The sequence below is a fragment of the Heterodontus francisci genome, chromosome 13, assembly GCF_036365525.1.
Source record: "Heterodontus francisci isolate sHetFra1 chromosome 13, sHetFra1.hap1, whole genome shotgun sequence".
Lineage (NCBI taxonomy): Eukaryota > Metazoa > Chordata > Chondrichthyes > Heterodontiformes > Heterodontidae > Heterodontus > Heterodontus francisci.
Window position 1 is genome coordinate 23,335,078 of NC_090383.1, and position 20,545 is coordinate 23,355,622.

General features: G+C 44.8%; 1 protein-coding gene across 1 annotated transcript in view; it reads left to right on the plus strand.

The window, feature by feature from the left end:
* Nucleotides 1-709: 709 nt before the first annotated feature.
* Nucleotides 710-20,545, plus strand: part of pygb (phosphorylase, glycogen; brain) — a 155,527-nt gene continuing 135,691 nt past the window's right edge. Inside the window, exon 1 of the mRNA XM_068044523.1 lies at nt 710-1,082. Coding sequence (XP_067900624.1) covers nt 840-1,082 — 243 coding nt within the window. The 5' untranslated portion in view covers nt 710-839. The remainder of the gene's footprint in view (nt 1,083-20,545) is intronic.

Genomic DNA, 20,545 nt, shown 5'->3' on the forward strand with positions numbered 1-20,545 from the left:
TCAAGAATGAGCAAGTATTCAGCCCAAGTGTTTTTTGTCTGTAATAGAGCTCTAAAAACTAAAATCCCTTTATTTTTCTGGTTAACCGGTGTGTGTGAGTGTGAGGGGCCTAGGTAAAAAGGGAACATTAATATTTCAAGCTGTGTGTTTATGCTTTGCTTCATTACTGGTTAAAACTTGTTTTATAATAAATTGATAATTTTGTTGTTTATTAAAGAAACCTGATTGGTGTGTTTTATTCTGGGATAAAAATAGAGTCTATGATTGACCATATCGGTAAGTGGAAATGTTTTTAAATATATCTTGTGAAATGTGGAGAAGGGGAACTAGAACAAAGAGTGCACTCCTCCTGCCTAGGTAGTAGGTTGCAGTCGATATCTATTTATATGGGAACAAATCCATCTCACTGTTCATAGTGACTTGCAGACTATCTCACTGTGTATCTGGAGGTGCAATCTATTTCACTCTGTTCATATGAGCGTGCAATCTGTCTCAATCAGTTGTTATGGGGGTGCTGTTTCATTATTTATCTGGTAGTGCACTCTAAATTGGCTCTCTGTGACCATGCACCTTGAGACGTGTTACTCTCGGCATTTACTGGACGTTGTGCAGTACAATGCAGTTTTTCGTGTGCCGTCGTTTGCAGCGGGGTAGGCTCACTTGCTATCGATGTTCAGCCTCTCTCCCACCCCTCCTTCCTGTGTCCAATGCGCTACGTACTAAGCACGTCTCGTAGCAGGAAGGAGGCAACTAACGATTCGGCTCTTACTCCGATCTGAGCTGGAGTGCTGTGTACATCTTTGTTTCTCCCAGAACCACCTCCCAGCAAAGGGAATACCATGGCCACCCCACTAACAGACTTCGAGAGGAGGAAGCAAATAAGCGTGAGAGGGATCGCTGAGCTCGGGGATGTGGTGGAGTTGAAAAAATGCTTCAACAGGCATTTGCATTTCACACTGGTCAAGGACAGAAATGTCGCCACCCCTCGGGACTACTACTTCGCCCTGGCTCACACCATCCGCGACCACCTGGTTGGACGGTGGATCCGCACCCAGCAGTATTACTATGAGAAAGATCCCAAGGTAGGTAAATTCGCTGTAATCCACCAAGGCAGCCCAGTCACGTTCCTTCCCCCGCCGGGGATCATTAACTCTTCCGCATATCAACCATTGACTGATGCTGCTTGCACAACATTACATTGGAAATTTACCCTTCCATTGCAAAACTAAGACGAACTTTATATAGTGGTTATGCAAAAACACTTCATGGTCAGATCCGTTTTAAAACGGTTTACTGTTGATTGAAAAAGTCCTTTCCCCAAAGTATTTGAATTCGTTTTGCATTGCCTTCACATTCCATTTAAGTATCAATTAACATGTTCTGGGGTTTATTTTTTAACAATCATTAGGTCCTGCAACAAAGAAAATGGTTGATATAATTTGGAGAGTTATAGTGAAATCCATAATTTAAAAAAATACACGAAGCTTTCAACTTTCTTATTGTCTTAACAATTTCTCTCGTAATCCAGTCTATCGTAATCTTTAATACTCTGAAATTGCCTTAAATTCGTAATTTGACGTTAATGAAATATGGACAGGCATAGGTTTGGCCGTATCACTCATGCAGCTTGAATTTTCCTTGTGTGGCTTTGGTCTAATTTGGTTATACAATAACTCTAAGGGATTGTCCCCTAATATACGGGTCCCTTGTTGTTTGTGATATATATTAATTTAATGATTTGGACTTAAATGTGGGAGGTATGATTGGGAAATTTGCTGATAACACAAAAATTAGCCATGTAGCTAATAGTGAAGAGGAAAGCCATGGACTCTAGAATGATATCAATGGTTTGGTTGAGTGGACGTAAAAGTGGCAAATGGAATTCAATCCAGAGAAGTGTGAGGTACTGCATTTGGGGAGGGCAAATAGAGCGAGGGAATACACAATAAACGGGAGGATAATGAGAGGGGTAGAAGAAGTGGGTTCCTTGGAATGTAGGTCCCTGAAGGTGGCAAGACAGGTGGATAGAGTGGTGAAGAAGGCAGATGGATTGCTTTCCTTTATTATCCGAGGTATAGAGTACAAAAGCAGGGATGTGATACTGGAACTTTATAAAACGCTGGAGTATTGCGTGCAGTTCTGGTCACCACATTACAGAAAGGACATAATTGCTCTGGAGAGAGTACAGAGAAGATTTAGAAGAATGTTGCCAGGGCTTGAAGGTTGCAGCTATGAAGAAAGATTGGATAGGATAGGGTTGTTTACCTGAGGAGCCTGAGAGGTGAACAAGATTGAGGGCCTAGACAGAGTGGACAGAAAGGACCTGTTTCCCCTGGCGGAGAGGTCAGTTACCAGGTGACACAGATTTAAGGTGATTGGTAGAAGGATTAGAGGGGACATGAGGGGAAACTTTTTCATCCAGAGGGTGGTGGGTGTCTGGAATTCGCTGCCAGGAATGGTGGTGCAGACAGAGACCCTCAATTCTTTTAAAAGTCACCTGGACATGTACCTGAAGTGCTGTAACCTGCAGGGCTATGGACCAGATGTGGGATTAGTTTGGGCGGCTAGTTTATTAGGCCAGTGCGGACACGATGGGCTGAATGGCCTCCTGTGCTGTACTTTTTCTATGGTTCTAAATCCTAACCACTGGTTGTGTAAAACTTCTTTTCCTCATGTTGGGTCTGCTTCTTTTGCCAATCAGCTCAAATCTGTGCCCTCTGATTTTCAACCCTACAGCCATTGAAAATATTTTCTCTTTCTTAACTGTATCTAAACCCTTTATAATTTGAAGTACCTTTATCAAATCTCCTCTTAGCCTTCCCTGCTTTAAGAACAACCCTAGCTTGTCCAATCTATCCCTGTAACTATAATCCCTCGTCTCTGGAATCATTCTAGTCTTTTCTATACCATCTCCAAAGCCTTCGCAGTCTTTTTAAAGGAATAAGCTGCGGACAAAGCCCTTGAGGAATATAAAGAAAGTAGGAAGGAACTTAAGCAAAGAGTCAGGAGGGCTAAAAGGGGTCATGAAAAGTCATTGGCAAACAGGATTAAGGAGAATCCCAAGGCTTTTTATATGTATATAAAGAGCAAGAGGGTAGCCAGGGAAAGGGTTGGCCCACTCAAGGTCAGAGGAGGGAATCTATGTGTGGAGCCAGAGGAAATGGGCGAGGTACTAAATGAGTACTTTGCATCACCAAAGAGGAGGACTTGGTGGATGATGAGTCTGGGATCTACCCCAGAATACTGAGGGAGGCAAGGGAGGAAATTGCTGGGGCCTTGACAGAAATCTTTGCATCCTCATTGGCTACAGGTGAGGTCCCAGAGGACTGGAGAATAGCCAATGTTGTTCCTTTGTTTAAGAAGGGTAGCAAGGATAATCCAGGAAATTATAGGCCGGTGAGCCTTAAGTCAGAGGTAGGGAAATTATTAGAGAGGATTCTTCGGGACAGGATTTACTCCCATTTGGAAACAAATGGACTTATTAGCTAGAGGCAGCATGGTTTTGCGAAGGGGAGGTCGTGTCTCACTAACTTGATCTAGTGTTTTGAGGAAGTGACGAAGTTGATTGATGAAGGAAGGGCAGTGGATGTTGTCTACATGGACTTTAGTAAAGCCTTTGACAAGGTCCCTCATGGTAGACTGGTACAAAAGGTGAAGTCACATGGGTTCAGAGATGAGCTGGCAAGATGGATACAGAACTGGCTCGGTCAGAGAACACAGAGAGTAGCAATGGAAGGGTGCTTTTCTGAATGGAGGGATGTGACTAGTGGTGTTCCTCAGGGATCAGTGCTGGGACCTTTGCGCTTTGTAGTATATATAAATGATTTGGAGGAAAATGTAGCTGGTCTGATTAGTAAGTTTGCGGATGACACAAAGGTTGGTGGAGTTGCGGATAGTGATGAGGATTGTCAGAGGATACAGCAGGATATAGAGCAGTTGGAGACTTGGGCGGAGAAATGACAGATGGAGTTTAATCCGGACAAATGTGAGGTAATGCATTTTGGAAGGTCTAATGCAGGTGTGACCACCTCTAGGCGCTTACCCATTGTCTCTCGAGACAAGGAGGCCAAAGAAAGAAAGAATGCAGGTGGGAAGTATACAGTAAATGGCAGAACCCTTCGGAGTATTGACAGGCAGAGAGATCTGGGCGTACAGGTCCACAGGTCACTGAAAGTGGCAACGCAGGTGGATAAGGTAGTCAAGGCGGCATACAGCATGCTTGCCTTCATCGGTCGGGGCACAGAGTCTTAAAATTGGCAAGTCATGCTGCAGCTGTACAGGACCTTAGTTAGGCCACACTTGGAATATTGCATGCAATTCTGGTCACTACACTACCAGAAGGACGGTGGAGGCTTTGGAGAGGGTACATAATGCTCTGCTCCTCTTACCCCTTCCCTTCTGAGCAACAGGGACAGACTCTGCGCCAGAGACCTGTATCCCATTGCCTACCCCTGGTAAGTCGTCTCCCCCAACAGTATCCAAAACGGTATACCTGTTGTTCACCAATGCCCTGTATAACTGAAGCATAACATCCTTACTTTTATTTTCAATTCTTCTCATCATAAAGGATAGCATTCCATTAGCCTTCTTTATTCATTGCTGCAGTTTTGGTCACCTTATTTAAGGAAGGATATGAATGCGTTGGAGGTGGTTCAGAGGAGGTTTACTAGATTGATACCTGGAATGAGCGGGTTGTCTTTTGAGTAAAAGTTGGACAGACTGGGCTTGTTTTCACTGGAGTTTAGAAGAGTGAGTGGAGACTTGATTGAAGTACATAAGATCAAGAATGGTCTTGACAAGGTGGATGTGGAAAGGATGTTTCCTCTTGTGGGTGAGTCCATAACGAGGGGGCACCATTTTAAAATTTGGATTGCCCTTTTAAGACAGAGATGAGGAGAAATTTTTTCTCTGAGGGTTGTGCGACTTTGGAGCACTCTACCTCAGAAGGTGGTGGAGGCAGGGTCATTGAATAATTTTAAGGTGGGGGTAGATAGATTCTTGTTAGGCAAGGGAATCAAAGGTTATCGTGGGTAGATGGGAGTGTGGAATTCCAGACACACACACATCAGCCATGATCTTCTTGAAAGGCGGAGCAGGCTAGAGGGGTCGAATGGCCTACTTCTCATAATTCGTGTTCGTATGTTTGTATCATGGGATATCTCTCCCTGCTGCACAAACTCCTTAGCATTAAATGTGGCCATTTCTTTTGTTCCTAGCACTGTAGAGGAAAACAGAAGAGTACAAGAAAACCTGTTTGTTTACCCTTCCACAATTTAGAGGTCAATTTTCCCTCCCGTTTTCCAAATTTCCCGTTTGTCTGGCAGTTCAGATCCCAGACAAGCCCCCAATTGGTTACGGCCACCTGGTGAGGGTGGTTTGCACTGTTCAACTCCCACCTGACTGCAGCAAGTATTTTTTGGTTATGAGGGTATAACCCTAACTTGTTTTATTTGTCAAATGAACAGCTGCCTTGTGGGCGTCTCGGGAGAGACCACGGCTAAGGGAGTAAACCCTAACAGAAAATCCGGAGTGGAACCCCGTAGGCGGTCATGTGTCACCTTTGGCATGTTTCCGGCAGTTCCTGCAGCCATACCGGTGCCAAACGTCGTGCTCTGCACTCCTTTGGACCCCACCAGAAAGGCCGAGAGGGGGGTTTTGACGCTTGGGCAACTCTCAACCTCCATACATTCGCCCAGGCATGCGCCATGGAGAGGTCACTCCATAGTTGCCTCACAGCGACTGACACCACTGACCACCTCTAGGCGCTTACCCATTGTCTCTCGAGACAAGGAGGCCAAAGATATACGCATTCAGGAAACAAAAACTCCACTTTATTTGTTTGCGTCTGCTTCGAGTCAAAGAGTGGTTACAGCACCATTCGGTCCATCTTGCCCGTTTTGGCTGTCTACAAGAGCAAATTAGCTAGACCAACTTTCCAGCCCTTTGCCCAGAGCCCTGCATTTTTTTCCCTTCAGGTGTTTATCCGGTTTCCTTTTGAAATTCACAATTGAATCTGCCTTCATCACACACACTGGCAGTACATTCCAGATCCTAAAAATGTTATTCCTCATATCGCCATTAATTCTTTTGCTAGTTACCTTTATAATCTGTGTCCCTGCTTCTCAACTGTTCCACCACTGGGAACAGTTTCTCTCTATCTACTCTATTGAGATCCCTCATGATTTTGAACATTTCTGCAAAATCTCCTCTCAGCCTTCTCTTTAAGGAGAACAGGCCCAGCTTCTCCAATCTATCTTTGTAACTGAAGTCCCTCACATTCCCGGAACCATTCTCACATTTTTTCTGCACTCTCTAAAACCTTCACATCCTGTGTGGTGCCCAGAATTGGACGCAATATTCCAGTTGAGGCCAAACCAGTGTTTTATAAATGTTCAACATAACTTCCTTGCTTTTGTACCCTATGCCTCTATTTATAAAACCCAGGACTCTGCCTTTTTAATCACTTTCTCAACCTGCCCTGCCACCTTCAAAGACTTCTGTGGGTCTCTCTGTTCCTGACCATCCCCCTTAAAATTGTACGATTTTAGCTTATATTGCCTACCAAAATTTATCACTTCACTCTTCTCTGCATTACATTTTATCTGCCACGTGTTCACCCATTCCACCAGCCTTTCTACATCCTCTTGAAGTCTATCACTATCTTCCTCACACTTCACAAGTTTTGTGTCATCCGCAAATTTTGAAATTGTGCCCTGTGCACCCAAGCCTAGGTCATTAATATATATATAGAAAAGCAATGGTTCTAGTACCAATCCCTGAGAAACCCCACTGTATGCCTGCCTCCAGTCCAAAAAACAACCATTCACCATTACTCTCTGTTTCCTGCAACTTCATATCCATGCTGCCACTGTCCCTTTTATTCCATGGGCTTCAACTTTGCTGATAAGTCTGTAATGTGACACTTTATCAAACACCATGCACACCTCATCAACCTTCGCTGATACCTCATGAAAAAAACTCATCAAATTAGTTAAACACAATTTCCCTTTCACAAGCCCATGCTGGCTTTTCTTAATTTAATTCACATTAGTCCAAGGAACTGTTAATTTTGTCCCGAATTATCATTTCTTAAAACTTTCCCACCACCGAGGTTAGGCTGCTTGGCCTACTGTTGCTGGGTTTATCCTCACACCCTTTTTTGAAGAAGGATGTAACATTTGCAGTTCTCCAGTCCTCTGGCACCACCTCTGCATCTAAGGAGAATTGGAAGATTACAGACAGTGCCTCCTGCGTTTCCACCCTTACTTCCTTCAGCATCCTCGGATGCACCCAAACAGTCCCGGTGGCTCATCAACTTTTAAGTACAGCCAGCCTTTCTAATACCTCTTTATAAATTTTTAGCTCATCCAGTGTCTCATCTGCCTCCTATTTCACTATGACTTTGGCAGCATCTTCTTCCTTGGTAAAGACACATGCCAAGTACTCATTTAGTACCTCATGCATGCCCTCTGCCTCCATGCGCGGATCCCCTTTTATAGTCTTTAATCAACACAGCCCCTCCTCTTATTACTGTTTTGCTATTTACATGCCTGTAGAATACTTTTGGATTCTCTTTTATATGTGGCTGCCAGTCTTTCCTCATGCTCTCTTTCTGCCTCTCTTTCTTACTTTTTCATTTCCCCTCTGAACTTTTCTATATTCCTCCTGGTTCTCACTTGTATTATCGACCTGATATATGTCATACACACCCTTTTTCTGCTTCGTCTTATTTACTTATTTAGAGATACAGCACTGAAACAGACCCTTGGGCTCACGGAGTCTGTGCTGACCAACAACCACCCATTTATACTAATCCTACATTAACCCCATATTCCCTACCACATCCCCACCATTCTCCTAACACCTACCTACACTAGGGGCAATTTACAATGGCCAATTTACCTAACAACCTGCAACTCTTTGGCTGTGGGAGGAAACTGGAGCACCCAGCGGAACCCCCCCCCCCCCCCCCCCCCCCGTTCCAGGGAGAACTTGCAAACTCCGCATTCTCTATCTCTTTCCTCATCCACAAAACTCTGGCTTTGGTTGCCTTACCTTTCCTCTTCGTGGGAATGTACCTCAACTGTGGCTGAACCATCTCCTATTTAAAGGCAGCCCATTGTTCTGTTATGGTTCTGTGTCCCAATCTTTGATACCAATTTACCTGGGCCTGATCTGTTTTCACCCCACTGAAAATGGCCCTCCTTCAATTAAATATTTTTATTCAGGAAATCTCCTTGTCTTTTTCCATAGCTAACCTCTATATTATGATGCAATGATCACTGTTCTGTAAATGTTCCCTATTGACACTTAATCCGTTTGGCCCATCTCATTCCTCAGAACCAGATCCAGCACTGCCTCTTTCCTGGTTGAGTTGGAAACATACTGATCAAGAAAATTCTACTGAACACGCTTCAAAAACTCTTCCCCTTCTCTGCCCTTTACAGTATTACTGGCAGAAAACCAAGTGTATGCATAAATGGGTCCTTTTCTGATTGGCAGGATGTGACGAGTGGAGTCCTGCAGGGGTCTGTGCTGGGGCCTCAACCTTTTACAATTTATATCAATGACTTAGATGATGGCATGGTAGCTAACTTTGCACATGACACAAAGATAGATAGGAAAGTATGTTGTGAAAAGGAGGTAAGGAGGATGCAGACTGATATAGATAGGTTGAGTGAGTGTGCAAAAATCTGGCAGATGGAGTATAATGTGGGAAAATGTGAAGTTGTTCACTTTGGCAGGAAGATTTAAAAAAAGTGTTACTTAAACGGAGAATAACTGCAGAATTCTGAAGTGCAATGGGATCTAGGTGTTCTAGTGCATGAGTCACAAAAAGTTAGTAAACAGGTACAGGAAGTAATAAAGAAGGCTAATGGAATGCTATCCTTTATTATGAGAGGAATAGAAAATAAAAGTAAGGATGTTATGGTTCAGTTATACAGGGCATTGGTGAGACCACATCTCGAATACTGTGTGCAGTTTAGGTCTCCGTATTTAAGGAAGGATGTAAATGCGTTGGAGGCAGTTCAGAGGAGGTTTACTAGATTGTTAAATGCAAGAGAAATACTGCAGATGCTGGAAATCTGAAACAAAAACAAAAAGTGTTGGAAATACTCAGCAGGTCTGGCAGCATCTGTGGAGAGAGAGAAGCAAACTTTTTGTTTTTGTTTACTAGATTGATACCTGGAATGAGCGGATTGTCTCATGAGGGAAGGTTGGACAGACTGGGCTTGTTTTCACTGGAGTTTAGAAGAGTGAGAGGAGACTTGATTGAAGTTTATAAGATCCTGAAAGGTCTTGGCAAGGTGGGACAAGGTGGATGTGGAGAGGATGTTTCCTCTTGTGGGTGAGTCCAGAACTAGGGGGCACTGTTTTAAAATCAAGGGTCGCTCTTTTAGGACAGAGATGAGGAGAATTTTTTCTCTCAGAGGGTTGTGAGATTTTGGAACTCTCTGCCTCAGAAGGTGGTGGAGGTGGGGCCATTGAATATTTTTAACGCAGTGGTAGCTTCTTATTAGGCATGGGAATCAAGAGTTATCGAGGGTAGATGGGAGCGTGGAATTCAAAACACAAACAGATCAGCCATGATCTTATTGAATGGCAGAGCAGGCTAGAGGGGTTGAATGGCCTACTTCTGCTCCTAATTCATACGTTTGTAAGTTACAACAGTTCGTGTTGGTGTTTAGTCTCTGTGAGCAAATAATCCAAATCACGTTTACCTACCATGTTCCTGTATTCTTTCAACCTTTTTTCCCCTTTCATTCACTTATTCACTCCGATCTTGAACGCTGGCAGTTTCTATTAATGTTAATGGTTCCTGGTCCGGCAATGCCTCAATTTTAAAATTCCCATCTTGTGTTCAAATTCCTCCATAGCCATGCGTTCCTCTATTTCTGTGATCTCCTTCAGCCCCAGATCTCTGCTCTCCTCGAATGCTGACCTCGTGCTCATTCCCAGTTTCCTTCACTCCACCAGTAGTGGTAATGTCTTCAACTGTCGGGCCCCTAGGCTGTGGAATCCCTAATCCTCTCAGTCTCTCTGTTCTCCTTTAAGATTGCTCCTTAAAATCTAGCTCTTTGATCAAGCTTTTGGTCGCCAGTCCCAATATCTAGCTCGGTGTCAAATTTTGTTTGATAACGCACTTTGGGATTTTTCTATTATGTTAAAGTTGTTATACCTTAACAACAACTTGCATTTATATATCCATTGGGGTCCCAAAGCTCCTTTTTAAACTCATCAAAATGGTCAGCCTTCACCCAGGAACTGAGAGAGGAAGCTCTTGCAGCAAATGTGACTGTAACCAATTATCAGATCTGTTCTGCACTTGCACATTTAAAAAAATTACACAGGCAGAAGTAAATAAAAAGTAGTTGAGGAATTATGATCATTTTAAGAGGTAAGGATGGGGTTTTATTTTTTAAAATCTTACTCTCAGTATTTAAAACACTTCTTGTTTTGCAGTTCAACTGAAATTTTTGGTCAGGCTTGGGGGGAGCATGATGGTGGGGGGAGTTCTTGTGTGCTATCATTGGCAGAGATTCACTCATGAATTTCTAGCAATGTTGCTATGATACCAGCTATAAAGAGAAGGCTGTGAATTGTGCGAGGTGACTTGATTCAGTCTTCCTTCTCGCTAAGCCTTCCTCTCACTCTCCCCCACCTGCTCATTCGCAGGGCTGAGATGTGGAACTATGCATGTGGAGAATTGTCCCATGGGTCAGCCTGTTGGGGCTTCTAATGCCAGCCACCTATTTCTGTCCTCTCATGAATTGTTTTTGCATAGCCATGACAAATCACATGAACCTGCTGTAAATAGAGGCTGAGCCTGTGTTTGAGGATGCTACATTTTATTTATTAAATGTTAATTTCCTTCAGTTCCTGTTCTATTAGAGTTCCATCTCCTCCCTCTAGTTGAGAAGGGGCAGTGGTTAGAGAGCGAATGCTGTTCCAGAACTGGACTCCAGAATATAAATATCTGGGGTGACCCCTAGGCTTCTTCCTCACTTCCCTGTGAATAAATAACTCTAAGTCAGCAGGTACTGCACGATGAGATGGCTTTCAGGCCATTGATTGAGACAACACCATCCTGACTGGACTAGTGTTGCTGCAGTTTAAGTAACACAAAATAGAACAGAACTGTGTTTAAATGCTAGGAATTCATTTTTTTTTTGTTATTTTAAAATAAAAGAAGGAATGTGCCTTTATATAATACTTTTCACGACCTCAGTATGTCTCAAAGCACTTTACAACCAATTTACTTTTGAAATGTAGTCACTGTTGTAGGCAACGTGACAACCAAATTGCATACAGGAAGGTCCCACAAACAGCAATGAAATAAATGATCAGATCGTTTTTTAATGATATTGGTTGAAGGATAAATATTGGGCAGGACACCATGAGAACTCTCCTGCTTTTCAGATAGTGCCGTTGGATCTTTTATGTTCACCTGAGGAGGTTTAATGTCTCACTCAAAGGGCAATATCTCTGTTACTTCAGCACTTTCTCAGTTCTGCACAGGAAGTGCTGGGCTTGATGTTGTGCTCAAGTTTCTGGAGTGCGGCTTGAATCCACAATCTAATAACTGAGAGCTACCACTGAACCAAGACTGACACGTGATTTTGTTATTTTGACCATTGCTGAATCATTGTGGATTGGAAGAACAACAAAAATATTTTCCTTTAAATGGTCTTAATCTAAAGGTTCTGACCCCAAAACTAACCACATGTGAGATTTAACCTAGCTAGAGTGCAGAGACTGGAAATGCTTGTGTGCATGAGAGAAGCTGGTGTCCAGGCAGATTTAGTTATTTAAGTAGTCTGCTGTATTTATGTGTTTCTTATCCTTGAACTGATTAACATAATCTTCTGTCCAAATGTTTGTCTGGATTGTTGTATGATACACATGCACTGTTAGATAAACTCCACCTTTGCACTAATTGATCAGTATCTTCAAGTAAACATTTTAAAATGTTGAACCCTGAGTCCTGGCACTTCACTCTAGTTTTGCAAGCTATGACATATAAAACTCAAAATATTTTCTTTTTCATCATGAAACACTTACTGCTTTCTTAACATTCTGAGATCATCAGTTCAATACTTCAAGTTAACAACGAGTGAAGATGCTTTCTCAGAAATATGATTCAATCCCAGTTTTAATTATAATTTTCAAAGCTTTCTCTTCCAATTGAAAATGTCTCACTTTATGAATGTGCTGTGTTGTGCATTACTGAAATTTGGAAACTCAACTAGAATGATCAGAGACTTCGGGAGTTGAAGCTGGATTTGAGTTGACAGGGACTGAGCAGGATCTGTGTTCTTTTTCAGTCATCAGAGGAGCTAGATTTTGAGTTCATTCGGCCTACTCTGCTGATTTAGTTACTGTCAATCAGTATGTTGCTGCAGTTGACTTGATACCTCTGGCTGCAGAATAGAGAGGAGTCAGTTTCTAGAAAGAAAGGCTTGCATTTACATCACACTTTTCATGACCTCAGGCCATGTTTGCTTCACAGCTAATTAAGTAGTTTTGAAGTATGGTCACTGTTGCAATGTAGGAAAGCTAGCAGCCAGTTTGCACACCATTCTTTTCTTCTTTCTTTTCTTTTGGGCCTCCTTATCTCGAGAGACAATGGATACGTGCCTGGAGGTGGTCAGTGGTTTGTGAAGCAACGCCTGGAGTGGCTATGAAGGCCTATTCTAGAGTGACAGGCTCTTCCACAGGTGCTGCAGAGAAATTTGTTTCTCGGGGCTGTTGCACAGTTGGCCCTTGCGCCTCTGTCTTTTTTCCTGCCAACTACTAAGTCTCTTCGACTCGCCACGTTTTAGCCCTGTCTTTATGGCTGCCCACCAGCTCTGGCGAACGCTGGCAACTGACTCCCACAACTTGTGATCAATGTCACAGGATTTCATGTCGCGTTTGCAGACGCCTTTAAAGCGGAGACGTGGACGGCCGGTGGGTCTGATACCAGTGGCGAGCTCGCTGTACAATATGTCTTTGGGGATCCTGCCCTCTTCCATGCGGCTCACATAGCCAAGCCATCTCAAGCGCCGCTGATTCAGTAGTGTGTACAAGCTGGGGATGTTGGCCGCCTCGAGGACTTCTGTGTTGGAGATACGGTCCTGCCACCTGATGCCAAGTATTCTCCGGAGGCAGCGAAGATGGAATGAATTGAGACGTCGCTCTTGGCTGGCATACGTTGTCCAGGCCTCGCTGCCATAGAGCAAGGCACTGAGGACACAGGCCTGATACACTCGGACTTTTGTGTTCCGTGTCAGTGCGCCATTTTCCCACACTCTCTTGGCCAGTCTGGACATAGCAGTGGAAGCCTTACCCATGCGCTTGTTGATTTCTGCATCGAGAGACAGGTTACTGGTGATAGTTGAGCCTAGGTAGGTGAACTCTTGAACCACTTCCAGAGCGTGGTTGCCAATATTGATGGATGGAGCATTACTGACGTCCTGTCCCATGATGTTCGTTTTCTTGAGGCTGATTGTTAGGCCAAATTCATTGCAGGCAGCCGCAAACCTGTCGATGAGACTCTGCAGGCACTCTTCAGTGTGAGATGTTAAAGCAGCATCGTCAGCAAAGAGGAGTTCCCTGATAAGGACTTTCCATACTTTGGACTTTGCTCTTAGACGGGCAAGGTAGAACAACCTGCCCCCTGATCTTGTGTGGAGGAAAATTCCTTCTTCAGAGGACTTGAACGCATGTGAAAGCAGCAGGGAGAAGAAAATCCCAAAACAGTGTGGGTGCGAGAACACAGCCCTGTTTCACACCACTCAGGATAGGAAAGGGCTCTGATGAGGAGCCACCATGTTGAATTGTGCCTTTCATATTGTCATGGAATGAGGTGATGATACTTAGTAGCTTTGGGCATCCGATCTTTTCTAGTAGTCTGAAGAGACCATGTCTGCTGACGAGGTCAAAGGCTTTGGTGAGATCAATGAAAGCAATGTGGAGGGGCATCTGCTGTTCACGGCATTTCTCCTGTATCTGACGAAGGGAGAACAACATGTCAACGGTCGATCTCTCTGCACGAAAGCCACACTGTGCCTCAGGGTAGACGCGCTCGGCCAGCTTCTGGAGCCTGTTCAGAGCGACTCGAGCAAAGACTTTCCCCACTATGCTGAGCAGGGAGATTCCACGGTAGTTGTTGCAGTCACCGCGGTCGCCTTTGTTTTTATAGAGGGTGATGATATTGGCATCGCGCATGTCCTGAGGAACTGCTCCCTTGTCCCAGCACAGGCATAGCAGTTCATGTAGTGCTGAGAGTATAGCAGGCTTGGCACTCTTGATTATTTCAGGGGTAATGCTGTCCTTCCCAGGGGCTTTTCCGCTGGCTAGAGAATCAATGGCATCACTGAGTTCCGATTTGGTTGGCTGTATGTCCAGCTCATCCATGACTGGTAGAGGCTGGGCTGCATTGAGGGCAGTCTCAGTGACAGCATTCTCCCTGGAGTACAGTTCTAGGTAGTGCTCAACCCAGCGGTCCATTTGTTTGTGTTGGTCAGTGATTATGTCCCCTGATTTAGCTTTGAGGTCCTGCAAACAGCAGTAAGATAAACTTTTTTTTGTGGTATTGTTAGATGCTAAATATTGGTCAAGGCACCGGAGAGAACTCCCCTGTTCTTCAAATAGTGCCTTGGGATCTTTTATATCCATTTGAAAGAGCAGCCTCTGTTTAATGTATCATCTGAAAAAAGCATTTCCTGACGGTGCAGCAGCACCTCAGTGCAGCACTGGAGTGTCAGCATGCATTATCTGCTCAAGTCTCTGGAGTAAATCAGCAATTGGATTCAACTGCTCTACACAGACATCGGTAGTGCAGTTTCAGTCAATGCGTGGGAATCGGAACGTTTTCCGATCAAATCTAGAGTCAGACAAGGATGTCTTCCCTCCCCTGTCGTCTTTGTTTGTTATATCGAACCTTTTGCTGAATCCATCAGGAAGGATGCGGGCATAAGAGGGTTGACAATCAAAGACAGCGGAGGCACTCAGGTTAAAGCATCCCTGTACATGGACGATGTCGCTGCCTTCTGCTCTGATCTGCTGTCAGTTAGCAGGCTAATGAACATCTGCGACCAGTTCGAACTGGCTTCAGGAGCCAAAGTAAATTACGGCAAGAGGGAGGCCATGTTCTTTGGGAACTGGGCCAACTGATTCTTTGTCCCCTTCACAGTCAGGTCGGACTCCCTGAAGGTTTTGGGGATATGGTTTGGAAGGGCCGGGACGTGTGCCAGTAACTGGAAGGAGCAAGGAGCCATGGTGAAACAGAAACTGGTCATGTGGGAACGACGCTCCCTCTCCATTGAGGGGAAGAACTTGGTCATCAGGTGCGAGACGCTCTCAAGTGTTGCTGTACAGTTCTGACCCATACCCCACTTCTGCACTATGGCAATCACCCAAGCCATTTTTCGCTTTATCTGGAAATCAAAAATGGACCTTGTCTGCAGGGACACAATGTTCAAACCTTCTAGTTAAAGGGGGAAAAACGTACCCGGCGTCACCCTCATCTTGATGGCTACCTTTGTCTGTGGCTGCATCAAGCTGTGCATCGACCACCCCGTACACAAACACCAACATGGGTTCAAATCCCACCACGACAGATGGTGAATTTGAATTCAATTAATAAATCTGGAATTAAAAGCTTGTCTAATCGTGACCATGCAACCATTGTCAATTGTTGTAAAAACCCATCTGGTTCACTAATGTCCTTTAGGGAAGGAAATCTGCCATCCTTACCTGGTCTGGCCTACATGTGATTTCACAGCAATGTGTTAACTTTTAAAATGCCCTCTGAAATGGCCTAGCAAGCCCTCCGTTCAAGGGCAATTAGGGATGGGCAATAAATGCTGGCCTAGCCAGTGACGCCCATATCCCACAAACTAATAAAAGAAAAAGGGTCACTACGTGCTGAGGTTCTATCTGTCCCGGTGTTGCAAAGGATGGGTCTGGCCATGTTGCCGCGGAACGCTCCATTCAGTTGGATGGTGCCGTACCACCTATCCTTTGAGGAGAAGTTTGTGCAGAAAAACACCTTTGACCACAAGTCCCTCAGGCAATGTTCCGCACGTAGCGTCCTCAATGCCCTGCGGGAAAAGGAGATTGTAGATCCTGTCAGATGGTTCTCCGAGCAGACTGTTAAACTCATTTGGCAGAATGCTTCATCACCAGAACTTTCAAACAAGTAGCAAGACGTAGCTTGGTTGGCTGTGAGAAGGGCCCTCCCTGTCAGATCCTTCCTGCACGCCCAGAGTCTCACCACCTCCGCACTCTGCCCTCGAGATGGCTGTGGTGGGGAAGAGACCGTCGCCCACCTCCTTCTGGAATGTGCCTTTGCAAAGCAGGGCTAGAAAGACATGCAGTGGTTTTTGTCAAAGTTCATTTCAAGCAGCGCCGTAATGCAGTACTCTGTGCTCTTCGGGCTGTTCCCAGGGATGCACACCTAGATAAACATAAACTGCTGCTGGAGAACTATCAACTCGGTGAAAGATGCTCTTTGGTCTGCCTGAAATTTGTTGGGCTTTCCAGAGCAAAGAATGGTCCACAACCGAATGTTGCAGACTGCGCATTCCAAGGTCCAGGACTATATGCTGAGGGACACACTAAAGCTTGGGCAGCCATCACAAAGGCTGAATGGGGACTGGCCACTGTGTAAGGTCCTCCCGCTATAGTATACCGAGGGGCTGGAACCTGTGTAAAACCCCTCGGGCTGTATGCACCAAAAATGTTTTTATATAATGCAACTTTGAACCCACAACCATCTCATTTAGAGGTGAGAGTGCTACCACTGAGCCGACACTGTCGCAACACTCAAGTTATTTACGTGGTATTTTTCATTCTGTGGAGCTGATACTAAAGCAAGAGTCATCCATACAGTTTCACATATGTATTCAGAAAAAGGACATATTCAAGGAGGAACTAAGTGGTGCAATCATTCTGCTACATAGTTTGAAAACTTGAGAACTGAGGCTTGTTTCTTTGAGTTTTGCTCAGTGCACACTCTTCTGCTTCACTGAGACTATGGGTTTAACTTTGCATGCTGTAAGCTGGAAAATGCTTTCTAGGATACAGTGTAATTTGGTTTGGCATTTGTTTAAACTGTTTCACTCAAATTACCTTTTAGTCTCAGTTTTTTATATGAATTTTAAAGAGAGCAACATCATTGGAATGAATACCTTAGTACAAATCAACACATGAAGGAAAATAGGAACTAAGCACAGGAGTAAGCTTTTTAAAAATTTGTTTCATGGGATGTGGGCAAAGCTGGCAAGGTCAGTATTTGTTGTCCATCCCTAATTGCCCTTGAGAAGATGGTGCCTTCTTGAACCGCTGCAGTCCATCTGAGGTGGGTACACCCACAGTGGTGTTAAGGAGGGAGTTCCAGGATTTTGATCCAACGACCATGAAGAAAGGGCGATATATTTCCAAGTCAGGATGGCATGTGACTTGGAGGAGAACTTGCAGATGGTTGTGTTCCACGTGTCTGCTACTCTTATCCTTCTAGGTGGAAGAGGTCGCGAGTTTGGAAGATGCTATTGAAGAGGCATGGTGAGTTGCTGCAGTGCATCCTGTATACTGTTGCCACTGTGTGTCAGTAGTGGAGGCAGTGAATCCCCACTATCAACATCCTGGGGATTACCATTGAGCAGAAACTGAACTGAAGCAGTCACATAAGTACTGTTGCTACAAGAGCAGGTCAGAGGCTGGGAATCTGCAGCGAGGAACCCACCTCCAAACTCCTCAAAGCCTGTCCACCACATACAAGGCACAAGTCAGGAGTGTGATAGAATACTTCCCACATGCCTGGATGAGTGTGGCTCCAACAACACTCAGGAAGCTCAACACCATCCAGGACAAAGCAGCTCGCTTGATCAGCACCCCCATCCACCACTGACGTACAGTGGCAGCAGTATACAAGATGCACTGCAGCAACTCCCCACACCTCTTTGACAGCACCTTCCAAACTCACGATGGTAATGCTGTTGAATGTTAAGGGGTGATGGTTAGATTCTCTTTTGTTGGAGATAGTCATTGCCAGGTACTTGTCTGGTGTGAATGTTACTTGCCAATTATCAACCCAAGCCTGAATATCGTCCAGGCCTTGCTGCATGAGGGCATGGACTGCTTAATTATCTGAGGAGTCTCAAATGACACTGAACACTGTGCAATCATCAGTGCACATCCCCAGTTCTGGATGAAGGGAAGGTCATTGATGAAGCAGCTGAAGATGGTTGTACCTTGAACATTACCCTGAGGAACTTCTACAGTGAAGTCCTGGGGCTGAGATAATTGGCCTGCAACAACCACAACCATCTTCCTTTGTGCTAGGTAGGACTCCAACCAGTGGAGAGTTGTCCCCTGATTCCCATTAACTTCGATTTGGTTAGGGCTCCTTGATGCCACATTTTGTCAAATGCTGCTTTGATATCAAGGGCAATCACTCGCACTTCCCCTTTTGAATTCAGCTCTTTTGTCCATGTTTGGACCAAGACTATAATGAGGTCAGGAGCTGAGTGGCCCTGGCGGAACCTAAGCTGAGCATCATTGAGTTGGTTGTTGCTGTTTAAGTGACACTTGATAGCACTGTCTGACACCTTCCATCACTTTGTTGATGATCGAGAGTTCAGTGATGGCGCTGGATTGGATTTGTCCTGCTTTTTGTGGACAGGACACCTGGGCAAATTTGCACATTGTCAGGTAGCTGCACTGGGACAGCTTGGCTAGGAGCATGGCTAGATCTGACCCTCGAGCCAGTTCCACCATTTAATTAGGTCATAGCTGATCTGTATCTTAACTCCAACTATCTGCCTTGGTTCTTTAATCCTATTACCCTTGCCTAAGCAAAAATCTTATCAATCGCAATCTTGAAATTTTCAACTGACCTAGCCTCAACAACTTGTTGAGGGAGAGCTCCACCTTTCCACTACCCTTTACGTGAAGAAGTGCTTCCTGACATCATTCCTGAATGGCTGAGCTCTCATTTGAAGGTTATGATCTCTCATTTTGGACTCCACCACCAGAAGATAGTTTCTCTATATCTCCCCGATTCAATTGTTTAATCATCTTAAACACCTCAATTAGACCACCCCTTAATCTTCTATACTCAAGGGAGTATAAGACTACTCTATGCAACCTGCCCTCATAACTTCACCCTTTAAGCCCCAGTATCCTTCTGGTCAATCTGTGCTGCATATCCTCCAAGGCCAAAATATTCTTCCTAAGTTGGGTGCCTAGAACTGAATGCAACACTGCAGCATACTGCGAAGCAAAGGCAAAATACTGCAGATGCTGGAAATATAAAATAGATAGAAAATGCTGGAAACACTCAACAGGTCAGGCAGCATCTATGGAGAGAGAAATGAGTAAACTTTTCAGATGAAACACCTTTACTCAGAACAGAATAGAGTTTTGTCGAACCCAAGGATCGCAGCATCTTGGTTTAATATTTGCTATGGGGAGTTTGATGGTCCAGTTAGCCAGTAAGAAAACCAGCTTTTTTAAATACAGCTTTTTTCAGATCGAGTGGCGCAATAAGATCAGATCCAGTTAAATTTTTTATCTCCTACAGAGTGATGAGATAATTTCACACATCATAGAGTGAAGAATGAAGGAGGGTTTAACATGTACAGGAGACAGAAATGATGGGCTAGGTATTCCCTATGGGGCTGGGAAACACAGGTCGGATTGTTTCTGGGTCCTGAACCTGGCCCTGGGGTGGAGGGGAGGGGAACAATCACTCATTGTGATTTTCAAGGGGCACCACTTAAATGGCCTGGAGACAGATTTGCCATCCAAGTAAGGATGGAAGGAGGGTTCTCGAAGCTGGAGGGCCAATCAGAGGCCTTCCACCTTGAGAGGACCAGCAGGCTGTAATGGAAGATAAGTAAGAGAGAGGATGCTTCAAGATGGAGGCCCCCACACTCCAACTTTTTTTATATCTTTAATTAAAGTGATTTTTACAGCCAGGCCGCCACTGTAGCAGGGGAAGGATGGACCCCTCTCTACAGGGGGGCCTGTGGTTGTTCATGCACCCAGGCAGGCAGGCAGAGAGGGCCTCTAGGCCTGTTGCTGGGAGGCCTCCTCCAGGCACCTAACCTGGCCCCCGGTGCTTCCTGGAACCTGTGGAGGCCAACTGGAAAATTTCACTCCATCTTCTTTAATTGGCCTCAATTAGACTCTCAATGAGTCTGATTGGCTACCCATTGCATGTGGATGGGTAGCCCTGCTAGCCCCCCGATCCTATCTCTGCAAAAATGGCCTGGAGACGGGATGGAGTGGGGAAACGTTATGCCAGCTGGCGGGGCTCTTTTTAGCTCCCGCCCACCTCTGAACCCGACTCTGGTGGGGGCCAAAAATCCAACCCAATATATCTGTTTTAGGTGTTTGAGGGATAAGTATTGGCCAAGAGACTGAGGAGAATCCCCCGGTTTTTTTTTATAATAGTGCCACAGGATCTTTTACATCAGACTGAGAGGGCAGACAGGGCCTTGGTTTAATCTGCCATTCCAAGGACGGTAACTGCAACAGTGCAGCACTCCGTCAG